The sequence below is a fragment of the Schistocerca nitens genome, chromosome 8 (assembly GCF_023898315.1).
Source record: "Schistocerca nitens isolate TAMUIC-IGC-003100 chromosome 8, iqSchNite1.1, whole genome shotgun sequence".
NCBI classification, from domain to species: domain Eukaryota; kingdom Metazoa; phylum Arthropoda; class Insecta; order Orthoptera; family Acrididae; genus Schistocerca; species Schistocerca nitens.
Genome location: NC_064621.1, coordinates 301,477,996 through 301,498,126, shown reverse-complemented (window position 1 = coordinate 301,498,126; position 20,131 = coordinate 301,477,996). Strand labels below are relative to the sequence as shown.

Below are 20,131 nucleotides of genomic sequence, written 5' to 3'. Positions count from 1 at the left end.
GTGTTCTTTGAAACTTCTCACTTCCTTCTCTTTCCAAAGAGCCACAAACTCAAAACCAATACTAAAAAGAATTTTATGAGTGAGTGAGTGAATGCACTTGTAGATGAATTACACATTTTAAAGATTCTCTAATGAACACCTAGATTTTTGTGGTCATGTCATCTTACATTTTTCAAGAAAATAGCCCCTAAATATTTGACTTCTGTAACTGTAAATGCTCTTTACTGTACCATATAGGACCAGGAATCATCGTTTTAGAAACTTTATACTGAATTTCGTTATATAGTATGTCTGTTACATTGTTTTACTCAAAGCGTTGATACACAGTAATTCATTACATGTACCACATCATATTATTATTATTTCCTTCACTTTCTCAGACGTTAAGTCCGGTTAAAAATGGAGTGACGCGGACCTTGATCAAGTGTCACTTCCTTTTAACTGTATGGTATATGTTATATTGCATTTAGGAACTTTCGGGTAATTGAACATGTATCAATAATTACGGATTTCTGTAGTTGTATATATATGTTTGGATGTAGCTGTATTGCATTGATGTACTGGTGGATATTGTGTGGTATGACTCCTGTAGTTGATAGTATAATTGGTATGATGTCAACTTTATCCTGATGCCACATGTCCTTGACTTCCTCAGCCAGTTGGATGTATTTTTCAATTTTTTCTCCTGTTTTCTTTTGTATATTTATGGTATTGGGTATGGATATTTTGATTAGTTGTGTTAATTTCTTCTTTTTATTGGTGAGTATGATGTCAGGTTTGTTATGTGGTGTTGTTTTATCTGTTATAATGGTTCTGTTCCAGTATAATTTGTATTCATCATTCTCCAGTACATTTTGTGGTGCATACTTGTATGTGGGAACGTGTTGTTTTATAAGTTTATGTTGTAAGGCAAGCTGCTGTTGTATTATTTTTGCTACATTGTCATGTCTTCTGGGGTATTCTGTATTTGCTAGTATTGTACATCCACTTGTGATGTGATCTACTGTTTCTATTTGTTGTTTACAAAGTCTGCATTTATCTGTTGTGGTATTGGGATCTTTAATAATATGCTTGCTGTAATACCTGGTGTTTATTGTTTGATCCTGTATTGCAATCATGAATCCTTCTGTCTCACTGTATATATTGCCTTTTCTTAGCCATGTGTTGGATGCGTCTTGATCGATGTGTGGCTGTGTTAGATGATACGGGTGCTTGCCATGTAGCGTTTTCTTTTTCCAATTTACTTTCTTCGTATCTGTTGATGTTATGTGATCTAAAGGGTTGTAGAAGTGGTTATGAAATTGCAGTGGTGTAGCCGATGTATTTATATGAGTGATTGCTTTGTGTATTTTGCTAGTTTCTGCTCGTTCTATAAAGAATTTTCTTAAATTGGCTACCTGTCCATAATGTAGGTTTTTTATGTCGATAAATCCCCTTCCTCCTTCCTTTCTGCTTAATGTGAATCTTTCTGTTGCTGAATGTATGTGATGTATTCTATATTTGTGGCATTGTGATCGTGTAAGTGTATTGAGTGCTTCTAGGTCTGTGTTACTCCATTTCACTACTCCAAATGAGTAGGTCAATATTGGTATGGCATAAGTATTTATAGCTTTTGTCTTGTTTCTTGCTGTCAATTCTGTTTTCAGTATTTTTGTTAGTCTTTGTCTATATTTTTCTTTTAGTTCTTCTTTAATATTTGTATTATCTATTCCTATTTTTTGTCTGTATCCTAGATATTTATAGGCATCCGTTTTTTCCATCGCTTCTATGCAGTCGCTGTGGTTATCCAATATGTTATCTTCTTGTTTAGTGTGTTTTCACTTGACTATGCTATTTTTCTTACATTTGTCTGTTCCAAAAGCCATACTTATATCATTGCTGAATCCTTCTGTTATCTTTAGTAATTGGTTGAGTTGTTGTTTTGTTGCTGCCAGTAGTTTTAGATCATCCATGTATAGCAAATGTGTGATTTTGTGTGGGTATGTTCCAGTAATATTGTATCCATAATTTGTATTATTTAGCATGTTGGATAGTGGGTTCAGAGCAAGGCAGAACCAGAAAGGACTTAATGAGTCTCCTTGGTATATTCCACGCTTAATCTGTATTGGCTGTGATGTGATATTATTTGAATTTGTTTGGATATTAAGTGTGGTTTTCCAATTTTTCATTACTATGTTTAGGAACTGTATCAATTTAGGATCTACTTTGTATATTTCCAATATTTGTAGTAACCATGAGTGGGGTACACTATCAAAAGCTTTTTGGTAATCAATGTATGCGTAGTGTAGCGACCTTTGTTTAGTTTTAGCTTGATATGTCACCTCTGCATCTATTATCAGTTGCTCTTTACATCCTCGTGCTCCTTTGCAACAGCCTTTTTGTTCTTCATTTATAATTTTGTTCTGTGTTGTATGTGTCATTAATTTCTGTTTAATGACTGAAGTTAATATTTTGTATATTGTTGGTAGGCATGTTATGGGGCGATATTTAGCTGGGTTCGCTGTGTCTGCTTGATCTTTAGGTTTCAGATAAGTTATTCCATGTGTAAGTGTATCAGGGAATGTGTATGGGTCTGCAATGTAACTGTTAAATAATTTATCTAAAAACAAAGATGATGTGACTTACCGAACGAAAGCGCTGGCAGGTCGATAGACACACAAGCAAACACAAACACACACACAAAATTCCAGCTTTCGCAACAAACTGTTGCCTCTTGCGAAAGCTTGAATTTTGTGTGTGTGTTTGTGTTTGTTTGTGTGTCTATCGACCTGCCAGCGCTTTCGTTCGGTGAGTCACATCATCTTTGTTTTTAGATATATTTTTCCCACGTGGAATGTTTCCCTCTATTATATTGTTAAATAATTTAGTTAGATGTGAATGTGTTGAGGTGAACTTCTTTAACCAGAAATTTGCTATTTTATCATTTCCAGGGGCTTTCCAATTGTGAGTAGAATTAATTGCTTGGGTGACTTCATGTTGCAAAATTATCACTTCAGGCATTTGTGGTATCATCTTGTATGTGTCTGTTTCTGCTTGTATCCACCATGCGTGCCTGTTATGTTGTACCGGGTTTGACCATATGTTGCTCCAGAAGTGTTCCATGTCTGTTATGTTTGGTGGATTGTTTATTTTAATGTGTGTGTTATCGTCTGGTAAAATTTCTTTTGGTTTGTGTTGAATGTTTGGTTTTGTTTCCTTCTATTTTCACTTTTTTTGTATCTTCTGAGTCGTTTGGAGAATGCTTGTAATTTCTGCTTCTTTTCGTCTAATTGCTCTGTCGCTTCTTGTTGTGAGATTTTACCTAACCTTTTTTGTTTTTTTTTCCGAGATTTCATTTCTTATAAATTGTGTTAGCTGTCCGATGTCTTTTCTCAGTTTTTCTATTTTGATCTGTAGCCTGTGTTGCCATGCTGGTTTTGTGGGTTTCTTCTGTGTGTTGGTTGGTTCTGATCTCTGCCTAGTGTGTATATTTAGTGTAGTGAGTGCTCCTATATAAACCAGTAGTTGTAACTCTTCCATAGTTGTTTTTTCATTTATTTTGTTGTGTATGATTGTGTTGATAGTTTTTATTGTTGTTTCGACTTGTGGGTTATTTGGTGGTCTATGCAAGAATGGTCTAATGTCTGTATTTGTGTCTTTGTATTCTATATATGTTAGCTGAAATTTTTCTTCTATATCTAACATCTGTGTCACTTCGTGTTCTATTTGTGCTTGTTCTGGTGGCTGTCTTAAGATTTCGTTTTCCTCTGATTGTTTAATTGGTGCGTGTTGTTCTTTGTTTGTTTGCTCTGGGATGTTTGAGTCCATTACTGTATTTTCTTCTTCTTCTGATTGCACATTATTTTGTTCCAGTATTTGTTGTACTTGTTGTTTGATGTTTTCTAATTCTGACTGGGGTATCCTGTTATTTTTGATCATTACACGGATCTGATCAGCTAGTCGTTGTTCTGTTAAAAATTTTAATTCTGGGTATCTGGTAATAAATGTTGTGTATACTTGTGATCTGTATCCAGTTGTGTTGGTTCCTAGGTTTGTTGCTTGGTAATAACAGAACATGAGGTGTCGATTAACTTCATCTGACCATCTCATCCTCTGTCTTTGTTTTCCTTCTAGGGTGGTTGCAGGAAGCATATCCTGCAAAACACCTCTATTTGGATTTAAATCATTTTCCAGTTGGCTAGCAGTGTCGTTACCATTGTGGGCGGGCATAGGGTTCAAGCGTCGTCCCCGACCGTGATGGCGCTTGTCCGAGGCTTCTTTAGTTCTGTCCTGAACCAACTAATCACACTAAAAGGGGGGTTAGCCCTATTAGTGGTTTGCTCTTTTCGTCGCCTTTTACGACTGGCAGAACATACCGGAGGCCTATTCTTTTCCCGGGCCTCCACGGGGATTATTATTATTATTATTATTATTATTATTATTATTATTATTTTGCCATCAGTATGTTCTGTGCGTATTAGTGCTGTCCAGAAATATTCTTTGAAACTTACTAGTGTTACCCATTAAGCCATGTATATGCATTTATTGTGCACACTTCCTAAAACTGTGTTGTCTCCTGCCTGAATATGGCATTATGGGCTTTATCTGGTAGGAGGTATTCCGTCCAGTTATTATAGTCTATAAGAGCACATTTTATATGCTGGATGGTAGTGTGTAACAGACTATGCTATAATTTATGGTTGATAAAGCAAAGATGTGCTATTGGAATTCATTCAGTTGGAACCAAATCAGGAATGACAGGCCTAATGATTTGAAACAAGTAAGGCATTCCACAAGAAACAGCTGTTTGCAGTTTGTATTGGTACATAAAAATGTGTGCAGTCACAACAAAAATCCAAATATTTTAGTATAATGCTGTTATATAAAGACAAAAGAAACAGACAGGAAAAGTAAATGCCCAAAAGCACATCTTAATAGCAAAAAAGACTTAAAACTGACAAAATTAAAATGGCTGAGGTAGAAAACTATTGTGGGGTAATAAAGCAAAGTGTCAGAAGTGCAAAACTAACAATGTTTCACACACACACACACACACACACACACACACACACACTATTTTGAGCACTGAAATTCAAGCTATTCATTATTCTATGCAGATTATTCATGTTGATACTGAGTTGCAAAAGATTTTCTTAAACTACTGCCACCTCAGTTTTTATATCTTTCATTCTTTCTCCATTTCATTTTTTATCATTTTTATTTTAATAATGTTATAATTAAAGATTGATTTGTAGTAAAGACTCGCTTGAAAGATGGTGGGATAATGGGATGTAATGAGAAAAAAGCTGAGCAGTTCAAGTAGCAATTAATACTGCATATCATGGCCACAACATGTTTATTGTTTTCATAATATGCACACTGGAATTTACCGAGACAACTAAATGGAAAGAATTAAGATACAGAAATCACATGAAACTCACAGCATGTGGCTACAACAAGTGAACCACAAATGTGCCTGAGAACTGTGTAAGTCCATTGTTAGGTACAGTGGCTCACTCTCTAAGAAGAAACCCAAAGCACAGTTCACTGCAAGTGATCAGTCACACTACTGAGACATGATGTATCAAAATTACCAGCATGTAGTATTCTTGCACTCCGGGAGGCAGATAACTTCCAAAGCTTTAGGTCACCAAAGTTGGCTTGGTACCACCAGTGATGAGGGTGTCCTCGCAGTACTGAAGAATTTTCCCCATTCTTTCCAGAACATTGTCCAAATTTTCTGACACTGGCCTGCACACCAGATCCCTCATCCCTGTAGCCGAGTAGGTACAGAATCTGCCTGCCATTTGATGGCTATTGTGTGGGGGTAGATCCTCAGCATTTGGTATACTGGCTAGCAGTACCAGGTATCTCCACTGCTGCTGCTGATCCAGTAGCATATCAGAGTCAGAGGTGCTGGCAATGACAATGGAGACAGCAGTGATGCCAGCCATTCTGAGTCCCAGGGAGGTGTGATGGCTGTGACTGTTGCGAATGTAGCAGTAGCCACAGTTGGTGGGTTTGGATGCTGGAGTCCATGTTGTTCCCCACTGTCATTGATGTGTAGTCGCTGCTGGTATCAGTCACTGCAGTGTGACAGCGATGTTGCAGATCTCAAAGAGCAGCTGTTGCTGTCAGGTTTTCTGTGACGGTGATGAAGAGGGCATCCAAGCCATTACAGCCATGGTGATTGTGACCTCTGACAGCCTTAAAAAAGTAAAGCAAAGCCCCACTGCTCTGGCCTCAGATGGGCCAGTCAGGACCGACCACCTGCCATGTCATCCTTAGTTAGTGGCATCATTTGAATGCGGTATGAAAGGGTGTGGGGTCAGCTTGCTGCTTTCCCCAGTGGTTTCAGTGGAGGAGGTCCATAATAGATTATTGAAGCATCTGTGGGATGATGAAATGGGATTAGGCTGTATCAGTACCTAATAGAAGTGCGCCACCCAAGAGGGACAGACAGTGAGAAACGCAAGTAGCATCTCCAAAGCACTCTGTGATAACCTAGTAGGCTCCCCTGTACTCAGGAAACCCTGAGACTTGCTATAGAGCATCACCGTGTCTGCCTTTGTGTTGCCATAGTAATGGAGAAATCCTGTAGCATCTCATAATACATCTCACTGTTCAGGAAAAAGCAAGCTAGTTCTCCAATATTATCAAATACCATATCAGTGACAACTAGGAGAAAAGAGAAAGTATGTACATTTGCTTCTCCTCTCTTTGGTTTGAAGTGGTGACATAATTTTATGTGCTCTGGTTCTGTTCAGTAGGCAAAAAAAATCCTTGAAACTACAGACTGACATAAAACTCAAGCACCAGAAAGAATATTCATCAAAGTTATGAACCTGTAGTCAAGGAAGGACACAAACAAAACAAATAAAAAACCAGTCAGTAAAAATAATCATAACTGTTAGCAGAAGATGAGTTTTGCTGTCTGGGCTCAGAAGAATAGGCATTGACAGAAGTAGAGAGAATATAAAATGCCTACAAATAACAGAGAGAAAAAAAGAGAGATTTGTTAACACTGAACATAAACTCAATTGTTATGAAGTCTGTTGTGATGGTATTTGTCCAGCAGACATACCAGAAATATTAGTCTTGTCAGAGTATGAATTATTAGTATTGTGTGTGAGGCAAACATAACAAAAGCCAAGAAGTTTCATTCTGGGAGAGAACAGAAGCATGTATAACAGTTTTTCTTGCACATAAATATTTTTTTTATATTTATATCTGTGAAAATAAATTAAGAGCTGACACACAAACTAAATGATTTTAGTTGATTATCTTGTAACTGTTAGATATACAGTCCAAATTTATTTCTAAGTTTTGAATATTTGTGTAGGTTATCAGGAAGTGCTGCAGTGAAGTCGAAGAATGTGTGTCTTCACCTTGTTGACAGCCATATGACCCTTGCACAAACAGGTGTAGTGCAGTTGTTTGCACAGCCACATCCATCACGGATTTGTGCGTCTCCATACTGGGGAAAGACTCCACCCAGATTACAGCCATCACAGAGGGATAAAAGGAACAGTAAGTAGCAGCCAATCATCCTATAGTATGTGGGATTACTGTATATTGTGCAGTGTTCATGTTAGATGGTGGTGTGAACAACAAAATAGAGAAAATTGTAATAACAGTGTTCCATGATTGCTTAGCTGTTATAAACTGCATAACAGCTTAAGAAGTCTTGCTAGTAATGTTGACTCCATAAGATATTTTTCTGTGTACCACAAACTTAATTAAATATTAAATTTGACTATTTACAGTGACAATTTGTTTAGCATTTGTAATCTGCTCTGACAGTATAGTGTGCTCCATGTTGTTTCCAAGAGAGTGAGGTGAGCTTATATTAGATAAATGTGTGCAATGTTTTAACAGCCACTAGCTCTGAACACTGACCTGTTTGTATGTGGATTTTAGGGAATGTTCTGTACCATTTTGTGAATGTTGATGTGGATTCCTAACTCAGATTCACACACATAGTGTACAAACAACTTAGTTAGGGATGTAGACTGGAGCTTGCTTACAAACAGACAATGTTCATTACATTCCTTTGGCATAGGCTATCAGCCTCTACTGTTTTTATCTGCCACACTTCCCTCCAGTAGTAAATTGATGATTCCGTGACGTCTCAGAATGTGTCCTACCAACTGATCCTTTCTTCTAGTCAGGTTGTGGCACAAATTTTTCTCCCCAGTTCTATTCAGTACCTCCTCATCATTTATGTTATCTATCCATCTAATCTTCCTCATACTTCTGCAGCACCACATTTCAAAAGCTTCTATTCTCTTCTTAGCTAATCTGTTCATCGTCCATGTTCCACTTCCATACATAACTACACTCCAGACAAATACTTTCAGAAAAGACTTCCTAACACTTAAATCTATACTTGATGTTAATAAATTTTGCTTCTTCATAAAGGCTTTTCTTCCCATTGCCTGTCTACATTTTATATCCTCTCTACTTCAACCATCATCAGTTATTTTGCTGCCCAAATAGCAAAACTCATCTACTATTTTCAATGTCTCATTTCCTAGTCTAATTCCCTCAACTCACCTGATTCAATTCAGCTATTTTCTATTATCCTCATTTTCCTTTTTTGATATTCATCGTATATCCCACTTACAAGACAATGTCCATTCCATTCACTGCTCTTCCAAGTCCTTTGCTGTCTGTGACAATGACAATGTCATTGGCAAGCCTGAAAGCTTTAATTTCTACTCCAAAGTTTTCTTTGGTTTCCTTTACTGCTTGCTCAATCTACAAAGTGAATAATATTGAGCATAGGCTACAACTCTGACTCACCCTCTTTTTAACAACTGCTTCCCTTTCGTGTTCCTTGACTCATATAACTGCCATCTGGTTTCTGTACTGCTCCCTCTATTTTATCCCCGTCATCTTTAGAATTTGAAAGGGTGTATTCCAGTCAACACTGTCAAAAGCTTTCTTAAAGTCTACTAAAGCTATAAACGTAGTTTTGCCTTTCCTTTCTCTATCTTCTATGAGAAGTCGTGGGGTCAATCTTGCCTTACATGTTCCTACATTTCTCCAAAATCCAAACAGATCTCCCCTGAGGTTGGCTTCCATCAATTTTTCCATTCTTCTGTAAAGAACTTGTGTTAGTATTTTGCAAGTATGACTTATTAAAATGGTAGTTTGGTCATTTGCACGCTTGTCAGCACCTGCTGTCTTTGGAATTGCAAATATTATATCCTTCTTGAAGTCTGAGGGCGTTTTGCTTGTCTCGTAAGTCTTGCTCACCAGATGGAAGAGTTTTGTCATGACTAACTCTTCCAAGGCCATCAGTTGTTCTAACAGAATGTTGTCTACTCTTGTGGCCTTGTTTCAACTTAGGTCTTTCAATGTTTTGTCAAATTCTTCATTCAGTATCATATCTCCCATCTCATTTTATCTACGTCTTCTCCAGTTTACATAGTATTGCCCTCAAGTACATCTCCCTTGCTTAGACCCTCTATGCATTTCTTCCACCTTTCTTCTTTCCATTCTTTGCTTAGGACTGGTTTTCCATCTGAGCTCTTGATATTTTCTCCAAAGGCGTCTTCAATTTTCCTATAGGCCACATCTATATTTCCCCTAGTGATACATGCTTCTAAACCCTTACATTTGTCCTCTACCCATTCCTGCTTAACCATTTTGCACTTCCTTTCGATCTTATTTTTTAGATGTTTCTATTCCCTTTCGTCTGCTTAGTTTACTGCATCTTTATATTTTCCCCTTTCATCAATTTAATTAAATATCTCTTGCCCTCGCCTTGTTACCTACTTAATCCTCTGCTACCTTCACTATTTCATCTGTCAAAGCTACCCATTCTTCTTCTGCCGTATTCCTCTCCCCTGTTCTTGTCAAACATTCCCTAATGCTCCCTCTGAAACTCTCTGCAACCTTTGGTTTTTTTCAATTTATCCAGGTCCTATCTCCTTAAATTTGTACCTTTTGGCAGTTTCTTCAGTTTTAATCTACACTTCATAACCAATAAATTGTGGTCAGTGTCCACAACTGCTCCTGGAAATGCCTTAAAATTTAAAAACTGGTTTCTAAATCTCCGTCTTACCATTATACAAACCAATCTGAAACTCCCCCTGCGGGTTCGGGGGTTAGAATAGGCCTGCGGTATTCCTGCCTGTCGTAAGAGGCGACTAAAAGGAGTCTCAACTGTTTCGGCTTTATGTGCAGGTCCCCTCTCGGGTTTGACCTCCATCTTTCTAAATTATTCCGAAGAGCGAGCCAATTGGGGAAGGGCGCCTTACATGGTGCACTGTATCCGTCGTGCAATTAGACCTTTCGCCGGCTTTCTCGTCGTTGCAATGGTGTCCCGCTCGTTTTCGATCTCTTGGGCGATTACCACGCTGCACTCTGCAGTGTTTCTTTTATCTGCAACGACGACCTTGGACAGTTTTGCACCTAAGATCCAGCACGGTAGCCAGTCCGTTGTGGTGGGGACGCCATGTACCCTCTTGGTTGTAGCCCCCTGACAACACAGGGATCGCTCTACTGATGCCTGCGCCGTAACCTCCCCACGTATGCCAAGGAGTAGATACCCATCTCCCTGGGGCATCGGGACTCCCAGCAATGGCCATCCTGCCAGGTGGCCTTTGCTGTGGCTGGGTGGCGCCCGTGGGGAGGGCCCTTGGTCGGAGTAGGTGGCATCAGGGCGGATGACCCGCAATGAAGCGTGGTACATCATCTCTCGCTGGCGGCCAGCCGTCAGCAGTCTCTAAGCATTCCAAAGCTCACTTTAAGGCTAATGTGTATGACCCCAAATCGTTCCCCTCCCTGGCCACACCATGGGAGGAACGAAAGGCTATGAATGAGAGCGACAGGTATTCGCCCCGGTATCTCGTCTGTACCAGAGCTGACGGGGAATCGTTTGTGTCTGTGAAGCCTCAGTTCGTTGTCGAACATTTAGAGGACAAGTTCGGGGAGGTGGAGGGCTTGTCCAAGATGCGGTCAGGGTCAGTCTTAATAAAAACCGCATCCTCTGCCCAGTCACGAGCCTTGCTCGCTTGTACGAAGTTGGGGGATGTTTCTGTCACTATCACCCCCATAAAAGCTTAAATATGGTTCAGGGAATTATTTTTCACCGCGATCTCCTTTTACAGTCCGATGACGAGCTGCGCGCCAACTTAGAGCGACGAGGTGTACATTTCGTCCGGCGTGTTCATCGGGGTCCGAGGGACAATCAGGTAGCTACCGGTGCCTTCATCTTGGCTGTAGTGGTTAATAAAAAAATAAATGGGAAAAGAGAGACCGTGAAAAAAGGGAAAGAAAGAAAGAAATGCAGATCGGACTTCGTATCACAGAAAATCTATTGTTGGGGTGGTCCTTGTGGCGTTTTTGAGCAAAAGTTAAACCAATTTCCACTACAAAATTTTTGAAAAGGAACAGAGAATAACAGAATGTAACTGACAGGGGGAAGTGGCGTAGATAAATCATCCTTTACCAGGTTAACTTGTCTTCTTTCTTGCGGCGTCTCCTTCATTTCTGGGTGAAAAGTCGGCTCCGAAATCTTGCAGTAAGTTTCATTGTCCAGGAATTTATAATGTGCACAAAACCGTCTTGCTCTTAAATACAATTTATTTTAGTTGCTTCTCTCCATCCTCCGAATTTCATAATAACTTCCACAATGTCTACACATTAATAAGTTTATTTGTCTTAATCAGCTCACGTCTGCCTTAAGCTACTGCTATCAAGAGACAATTGAAAACGGATAGAAAAACAAAAAAGGTTACAATTTCGGTATTTTCTCTCTGCCGTCGAGCGCTCATACTGCTGCGACGGGATATTTATATCTGAGGGGACGAATGTAGCGCGGCGAAATTCAAAGTCCCGCTACATCGCCCCCTCGACTGTCACGCTAAAACATTTAGCGTGGCAGGCTAGCAAACAATAGAATAGATATACCTAAATGTCAATTATACATATTTTCTTAGGAAAGGCCACGTGCATTCATAGGGGATTATCTTACTTTCTAAATCTATATACTAAATACAATTATTACAGTTTGGATCCTTTGTACACAATTAATAAATATATTTACATACAGTTTGTTTGAAAAAGCTGCTCGCCAGCGCAGTTAATGTTGTGTGCTCCCAGCGTTGGTTTCCCAATGCATCTCTGGCAGCACGTAGTCTTTGCGCACGCGCAGTAGCATCACTGAATTTCGCATGCGGCAGTTTCAAAATTGCTGTGTTATGACAGTCTTGAACAGTATTCACTTTCACAAAGTGTTCATTACAAGTGGTTATTCCAGCATAAATGGCGTGTTAAGTCCGGTGACACCATAAGATTGAGCGTGTGCGTGATCTGAAGCAATGTCTATGTCTTCTGTTACGACACAACACTCCAGGTCCTTGTTCGTTTTCATGACTATTGTTCCCGGGGCATATATGGTCGATGTAGTTTTTAGCCTCCACATCGCCTACGACAGGTGCTGAGTTTATAGTCTCCAAAGCATCTGAAGGCCGGCCAGGAACAACGGCGTCGATGTTCGCAAAGGTAGGTGTTTCACCACATTGTTTACACTTGCCAACAAACGTTCATTTGCAGTGTGAAAATCCTCATTATCGTCGAAGTAAATTGCAGTTTATATCGATTTACAAACAGTTATTTGGTTTATGCAACATAAGTTTCATAAACAACACAAAATTCGTCGTTTATAACGTTCACTGTTTAACACAGTTTGTAACACTTTTTTGCCATATTTACATTTTAACAAAGCTCACTTTGTCCAAGCATGTTTACATCGTTAATTCTGAAAGCTTACATTCCGTGGTCACATTTCAAAATATGTTGACAATATGCAAAGTTTTTATACATATACAAATACATATAAATTTACAAGAATATGCATGTGAAATATCTATACTAAAAAAAAATTATACTAAGTCCCATTGGCTTTCCTTTATTGGGGTATTAATTTTTTATTCAGGTTTGGGTGTGCCAAGGGATATAAGACTTAATATTTAAAAGCACGGGCTTTCCTTTTTTTTTTTCTCTCCATATCTTGGCTAGTGGTTGACCAGGCTTGTAATGCCATTCTCAATTTTCTTCATTTCTTTTAATTCATACCTGAAAGTTTACTGTCACACAATATATTCTTACATTCCATAAACAAACAACACCCAGCTGCAGGAGGTGGTAGGATAATGGAGAAAGAAAGAAAGAAAGACTGGAAGAAACTATTCACTACCTATAAACTACCAAATCCTACAGCTAATACATAACAAAAGAAAACATAATACATTATAACGTTTGCATCACCTTCAAGGGGTGTGTGAAAGGAGGTACATACAATTTACCAAATCATGGGTAAATGTAAGTGTCCTTACGTCAAGTCTGTGTAGTGTAACGTCATGACAGATTCTCTGTTTGTGTTCTGACTGTTCATATGACTAAGTGTATTATACCTTAACAAATCCTTGCATGAGTAAATCACATATCTGCTCAGTACTTCCTCGATATCTCCACTTCTTGTGGATACCGTCTATACAAATGGAAAATATATCTCTCAGAGATTGTCTCTCTCATAATGTGTATTATATAATAACATACCAAATTTCCTCTCAAGAGTTCAACCATGAACTTTCTTCTACTTTAGTGAAGGTTAAACATCATGTATGTGGTGTATATATATCATTTCTTTGTATAAAACATAAATAAAGAACATAGTATTATAATTGACAGTAAAATGTCTCTTTCTCAGTGTCCGTTGCTCGATGTCGGCTGCACGGGTGGCCACTGCTCCTTTTTACTTACCTTGCATTGCCTGAAAAAGTGGAGGTGTTGTACGAATCGCAAAACGGCCTTAATAACTCTATCTTTTGCTTCCTCAGGGTTTTCTGTCTTGTGTAAAAAAAAAATTTTTCTATACAAATGTATTCACATGAGGGCTGTGTAAAAACTGTATTTCAACTTAAGTTCCTTAAAATATCATTCTCCTTATCTGAGCACTAACTAGAAATGTTTTCTTCCACACACTGGCTTAACAAAACTTAACGAAAGGTTACCAAGTTACACTTCTGCAATAAATTAAGGCTAACGTGTTTCCAAGTTACATTCTTATTAAACTTCTTTCCACAGCTGTAATCATCATTATGTTCACTCTGCTTTTCTTGCATTCATTCATTTTCGAGGGCACTGTAAAGAGATTCACCTTTAACGCCTTGTACTCACGTGTTTTAACTCATCACAAATGTATTCTCTCAAACTGAAATTCTTATGTAATCTTAAAGATGTAGACTGTTTACTCACTTCTCCATGTAGCACAATATTACCAAAACATTCTCACTCATTCCTTACTCACATATTCATCATAATATATATATATTCTTATACATTAAACATATTCCTCATCAAACATTAATATATCACATACGTGGGGCCATTTGGCACTTCCATTCTCATAAAACTCCAATAATATTTTCCTCAAATAATCTCTTGTCTCCATCAACAACTTCACAGTAACTTACCTTCTTATATTAACTTAAATATTAACTCATTCATTCTTACATCCTCATTCATTCTGCTACATACCTATGTCATTACTGATCTCATTGTAGTGCCTTGAAATAACTAACTAGTGGTTGATTCACCTTATAATTTACAATTAACAACAAATGTAACCTGTGTAGATCTCATTCCTACATGAATATCTTTTCTCACCTGGGTTTACATTCTCTTCATAATTATGTATACAAGTGTAACTGCAGTATATAATTTCCATAAATGAATGTTTGTGTTCTTAGGCTGAATAACTTAATGTGTCGTGTATTCAATACAAATATTTATGATCTCGTTTTCACAGCAACTTGCTCATGTTCAACTTAGTTATCATTATATTATGTTGTTTTAGTGCACAAAGGGTTTCAAATGTCTGTGGGGATGCAGCCCCCTCGGCTTGTGAGATAGCGGGTATTCTAGGGAGTAACAACCTGGGTGAGGTATGCTTGCTATTCTGAAAGGACCTGAATATAATAGCTGCCATTTTCTGTTCAGTTGTTTTAACTTTGTAGACTTGGGATGTGAACGCAAAAGAACAAGGTCATCAACCTGATAGGTTTGTGTATTTGTAACATATCTGTCATACTTCTCTTTCCTGATCTTGGCTTTATTGCACAACGTAGTGTATGCCTGTCTTACTTTCTCTTCCAAAGGTGTGTGTGTTGTGGATGCAGTTAGCTTTGGAATGGGCATAGCCCACTTGTTCTGTTCAGGTTTGTTTAATAATAATTCCTGTGGTGGGTATCCTGTTGAGGCATGAGGCAAGTTGTTTACTATCTGCTCAAAGGGTGCTAAAAATTCGATCCACTTTGTGTGTTTACGAGGTGAATGTATTCTCATAAATTGACCAAACTCTCTAAAAATCCTTTCTACAGGGTTCCCTTCTGGGTGAAATGCTGATGTAAGAATATGTTTGATGTTATGTGTGGCAACAAAAGATTTCCATTTTCTTCCCGTAAAATAGGGTGCGTTATCCGTGATAATGCTGTGGGGTTTGCCAAACCTTGTAAAGTAACTGTTAGTCAAACGTCTAGTAATAGCAGATGCGTTGACAGTGCGGATAGCAAACAATTTTAAGTATTTTGAGAAGACATCAAATACAGCAACGATGTATTTCACACCTCCACGAGCTCTGGGATAAGGTCCGGCGATATCCAACGATACTATCTCCAAAGGTCGGGTTGGTACAATAGGATGTAATTCATTCAAAGATGATCGGTTGGAAAATTTTGCTTTTTGGCAGATGATACATTTACGAACAATTTGCAACACTCTCCGACGCAGATTGGGAAAGTAACAGTACTGTACTATTTTATCAGTGCATTTGGTGACTCCGTAGTGTCCCCAAGTTTTGTGTGTGAACAGAATAAAATCGTCAACATGCGCGTCGGGTAGACAAACACACCAATGGTGCGAGTCTGGGGTACGCCTATGAAAAAGTACATTTTTGTGTATCGTGTAATATTTTTGTAAATGTGAAGAAGGATCTGTACGTAATTCCTTTTTGATATTTGACCACCTGGGGTCGCTGTCCTGAAGTGAAGCAAAGTTCTTGCACATATTGCGGTAGTATGGGGCGTATGTACCATCATACATAAGTAAGATGTTAAAGTCTGATGTTTGCTCGGAAAGTTCCGAAAAATCCTGTATGCCTTGGGGCAAACGGGACAGGGCATCGGCTACTACGTTTGATTTACCTTTAATGTAAATAATTTCGAAGCTGTATTCTTGGAGTGAAAGGCACCACCGGGTGAGCCGTGAATGAAGCAATTTGCATGATAGTAAGAAAGAAAGGGCTTGGTGGTCTGTGTATATGCGAGTATGTTTACCCCAAAGAAAGTAGCGAAACTTACGGAATGCCCAAATAATGGCAAGAGCCTCCCGTTCCGTCACCGAGTACGACCTCTCGCACTCAGTGAGCGTGCGGCTCGCAAAACTTATCGGTTTGATGACAGATTGTCTTGATTCGGATTGAATTTGAAATAGAAAAGCTCCAAGGCCGTATGATGACGAATCCGTGGCTAGGCAGAAATCTGACGTCATGTCAGGGTGGCAGAGGAGGGGTGCGTTCACCAATGCATCTTTAATAGCCTGAAAATCAGCTTGGCAAAACTCTGTCCATCTCCAAATTGCGTTCTTTTTCAGTAAAGTTAGCAGGTGAGAGCTGTTCAGAAGCTGTTTTGAAACAAACTTCCGAAAGAAAGAAGATAAACCTAAGAATGCTTTCAACTGTTTGCGGTTTTGTGGAGGAGGGAAATTACGAATAGCATCAATCTTCTTAGAATCGGGACGAATACCTTCCGGCGAGACAATATGGCCTAAAAACTTGATTTCACGCCTTCCTACTTTGGACTTAGAAAGATTTACTGTGACTCCAGCTTGTGAAAATTTAAATAAAATTTGCTGTAACAGATCAATATGTTCCTCCCACGTATTTGTTGCCACGACAATATCATCGACGTACGCCGTGACGCGTGACAACAAACACGGGCCGAGAACGGCGTCAAGCGCCTCGATGAACACGCCCGCGCTTACGCGCAAACCAAAAGGCAACACACAAAACTGATAACTGCGTCCTTCACAAAGGAAAGCAGTGTATTTACGACTGTCATTGTGAAGGGACACCTGCCAGTACGATGAGCGGAGGTCAATATTAGTTAGGTATTGTACATTATAAAATTTTAGCAACTGTTCATCCAAGTTGACGGGTCTTGTGTTAACGGGTATAATAATTTTGTTGATTTCACGTGCGTCTAGCACCAATCTGACATTTCCATCTTGCTTGCCTACCGCCAGGATAGGACTGCAATAAGGGGAATGTGATTTTTCTATGACACCCCAGGTCAACATACGCTCGATTTCACGTAAAACTGCAGGTTTCTTCGCCCATGGAATATTATAATGTGTCCTACAATAAGTTTTATGTGGCTTAACATCCATTTTATAGCTATAACCTTTGATTACACCCGGCCTCTCACTGAAAACTTGTGCATAATCACATAATAATTTGTACAATTCTTCTTGCTGTTGTTTCGTTAAATAGTCAGATTCGACACATTTCTGATACAATAAATCCTGCTCAGTCTCCTGATAGTCTGAATCTTCAGGTGTTAAATTACATACACTAACTATGGTAGGATATATCAATTGAAATTGACTTACTTCGTAATGTTTTTGTCGTGGTTCAATCGTCTTGTTAAGTTCAACATTAATTAGTTGTTCTCCTACGGATAACTGACATATGCCATTACTTAAATCTATGATTGCTTTGTGTTCATTCAAGAAATCCATCCCTAGGATGCAGTGTACGATAAGCTTGTCTACAATCAGAAAATTACACTTGAACTGTGTATTGGAAAATGTGAAGTTAACAAGGGCTTGCATGCGTATGTTCTTAGATTTAGTACCTGTGGCACTAACCACGTGGCAATTCTGTACAGGTAATGTAGGTATGTTTATAATTTGTTTCAATTCATTATAGAATGCGGTTGACATCACACTTGCAGCAGCACCAGTATCGAATAAAATTTGTACATCATATTCGTTAAACTTAACCCATGCCGTAGCTTGTATGAATTCTTTTACACAACTGCCTGATTTAATGTTTATCTCGTCGGTTAATTCCTGTTCTGCTGTCATTTTGTCATCGTACCTGAGGAAACAAACCGTCTCAGCCATTGCGCTCTTACAACACCTCACGACCGAAGCACGAGCGCTTAGCTCGGTCGGCGACTGTTTTCCGTCGTCTGCTGTGTTTGGCCGGGTTCATTGACCAGCTCCACTATGTTTACATTCCGGCCGGTTGGCGCCCACGCGTCAGCTGATGGCGCGCCGCAATTGTTATTGCTACTTCGTGGCGGGGAGTGCATAACTGTACTAGGGAACGGGGGCGGATTCCGTGGAGGGTTATGATTTGTCATGCGTGAATTTTGTGTGTTCCACATATTCTGTCGGTGATTGTTGGGATTGCTAATGTTTTGGTGGTAATTATGTCTGTTATATGTCACGTTCCTGTCAAAGTAGCCCGGGTTGTACCGGTTATTCTCACGTCTCCTATTGTTGTTGTTGTTGTACTGTCTGTAATTTTCATTTTGCTTGTAGTTACCATTTTGATATGGGTGATAATTATTATTATTATTATTATTCCACGAATATCTGCGGTTGTTCCTACTGTCATACACGTTTCCATTTGAATATGTTTCGCGCGCTGGCATCGTATTGTGTCGCGGCGCGGACGGATGGTTCCACCAACCACCGTCACTACGGTTCCTTTGGGGTGGGTGCTGATTTTGGTTACTAATATGAATAAAATTTGAATGGCGTGAATCGCCTCTGTAAACTACGTCCATTTGATCTAAGAAGTTTAAGAAAGTCTTAACGTCATTCTCCGGTACTCCTATTAATCTGTCTCTGTATGGAAAGGGTAAGTGGCTCTTTAAAGTGTCAATTATAGCTGGCAAGTCGGCTGGTTTGGACCAGTACAGTGTCTTGTCTAGGTACCTCTCAAAGTATTGTCTTAATGTCTCTTTTTTAGGGTCATAGGTCTCCGGGTTGCACACTTCTCTCCTTAGACTCTGTTGCTCATTTTCGGACCAGAATTCGTCCAAGAAGGCTTGTTCGAACTGATCAAACGTAAGGCACCGCCGTTTCATAGCGGCACCCCACTTAGCTGCTCGTCCTCTCATGAGATTGGTGACGTATCTGATTTTATCGACTTCTGACCAACTACGTGGAAAAACACCGTCAAATGATCTAATAAACACAATAGGGTGGACTTTGTGCTTGTCCTCACTGGAAAATGTCTGGAAATGCCCATGTCTTACAAACGTGTCATCGGCCATGCCGGTTGGCATAACTGTATTGACGTAGTTTGTGTCACTTGCTACTCTAGGTGTCGTGTCGTAATATTGCTCGTTTGGTGGAAAAGAAGGCGGCACATTGTAATTTTGATTGGAAATAGGTGATTCCACAATAGGTGTTCTGTCTGTGTCATTAGCCATGGTTTTAGCTGTTTTGTCGTTTCCTAGCGATGCGTTTGCACCAATCGCCAAACACGGCACACCATTGTCTCGTAATTTTGTCACTTCGTCTTCTGTAGTTTTTGGCCCGTCTTTAACATGTGTCTTTGTTTTTGAAAGTATGTCCTGTGTAATTGTTTCAAGTTTTTTGTCCAGATAGTCGTCACACAATTTACATTCATGTACAATTCTTTCGGCAATGTTGGTGTCGTTGTTTAGTGACGCGAGGTCCGCTCGGTCTTCTAATTTTTCTATCTTTTCTTTGAGGTGGGTTTGTTCAAGAACTACCATTGTGAGCTGTTGGGTAATATTTCCCACTTCTTCAGTCAGCTTTTCTTGGGTGGAGCTAGCTGAAGTGTGGGCCTGAGCTAACTCTTCCACACGAGTGTTCACTTCCTGCTGCACATTAACTATTTGAGTTAACTGATTCTCACATCGGTTGATGTTGTTTTTTGTTTCGTGTGTGAATGTAACCAAAGTTTCTTCCTGTTTAGTGACTCGATCGGACAGTGTCTCAAATCGCTGGCTGAGCTTTTGAGTGGTGTTATTTAATTCTGTCATCTGTTTTGTCGTTCGTTCAAAATTTTCGGTCATAGTACGGTTTAATACGTCAA

At 39.2% G+C, this 20,131-nt stretch overlaps 1 protein-coding gene across 1 annotated transcript in view; it reads left to right on the top strand.

The window, feature by feature from the left end:
* Positions 1-20,131, top strand: part of LOC126198939 (WD repeat-containing protein 81-like) — a 302,041-nt gene that overhangs the window by 52,183 nt on the left and 229,727 nt on the right. Inside the window, exon 4 of the mRNA XM_049935579.1 lies at positions 7,322-7,509. Within this exon, the coding sequence (XP_049791536.1) occupies positions 7,322-7,509 (188 nt within the window). The remainder of the gene's footprint in view (positions 1-7,321; positions 7,510-20,131) is intronic.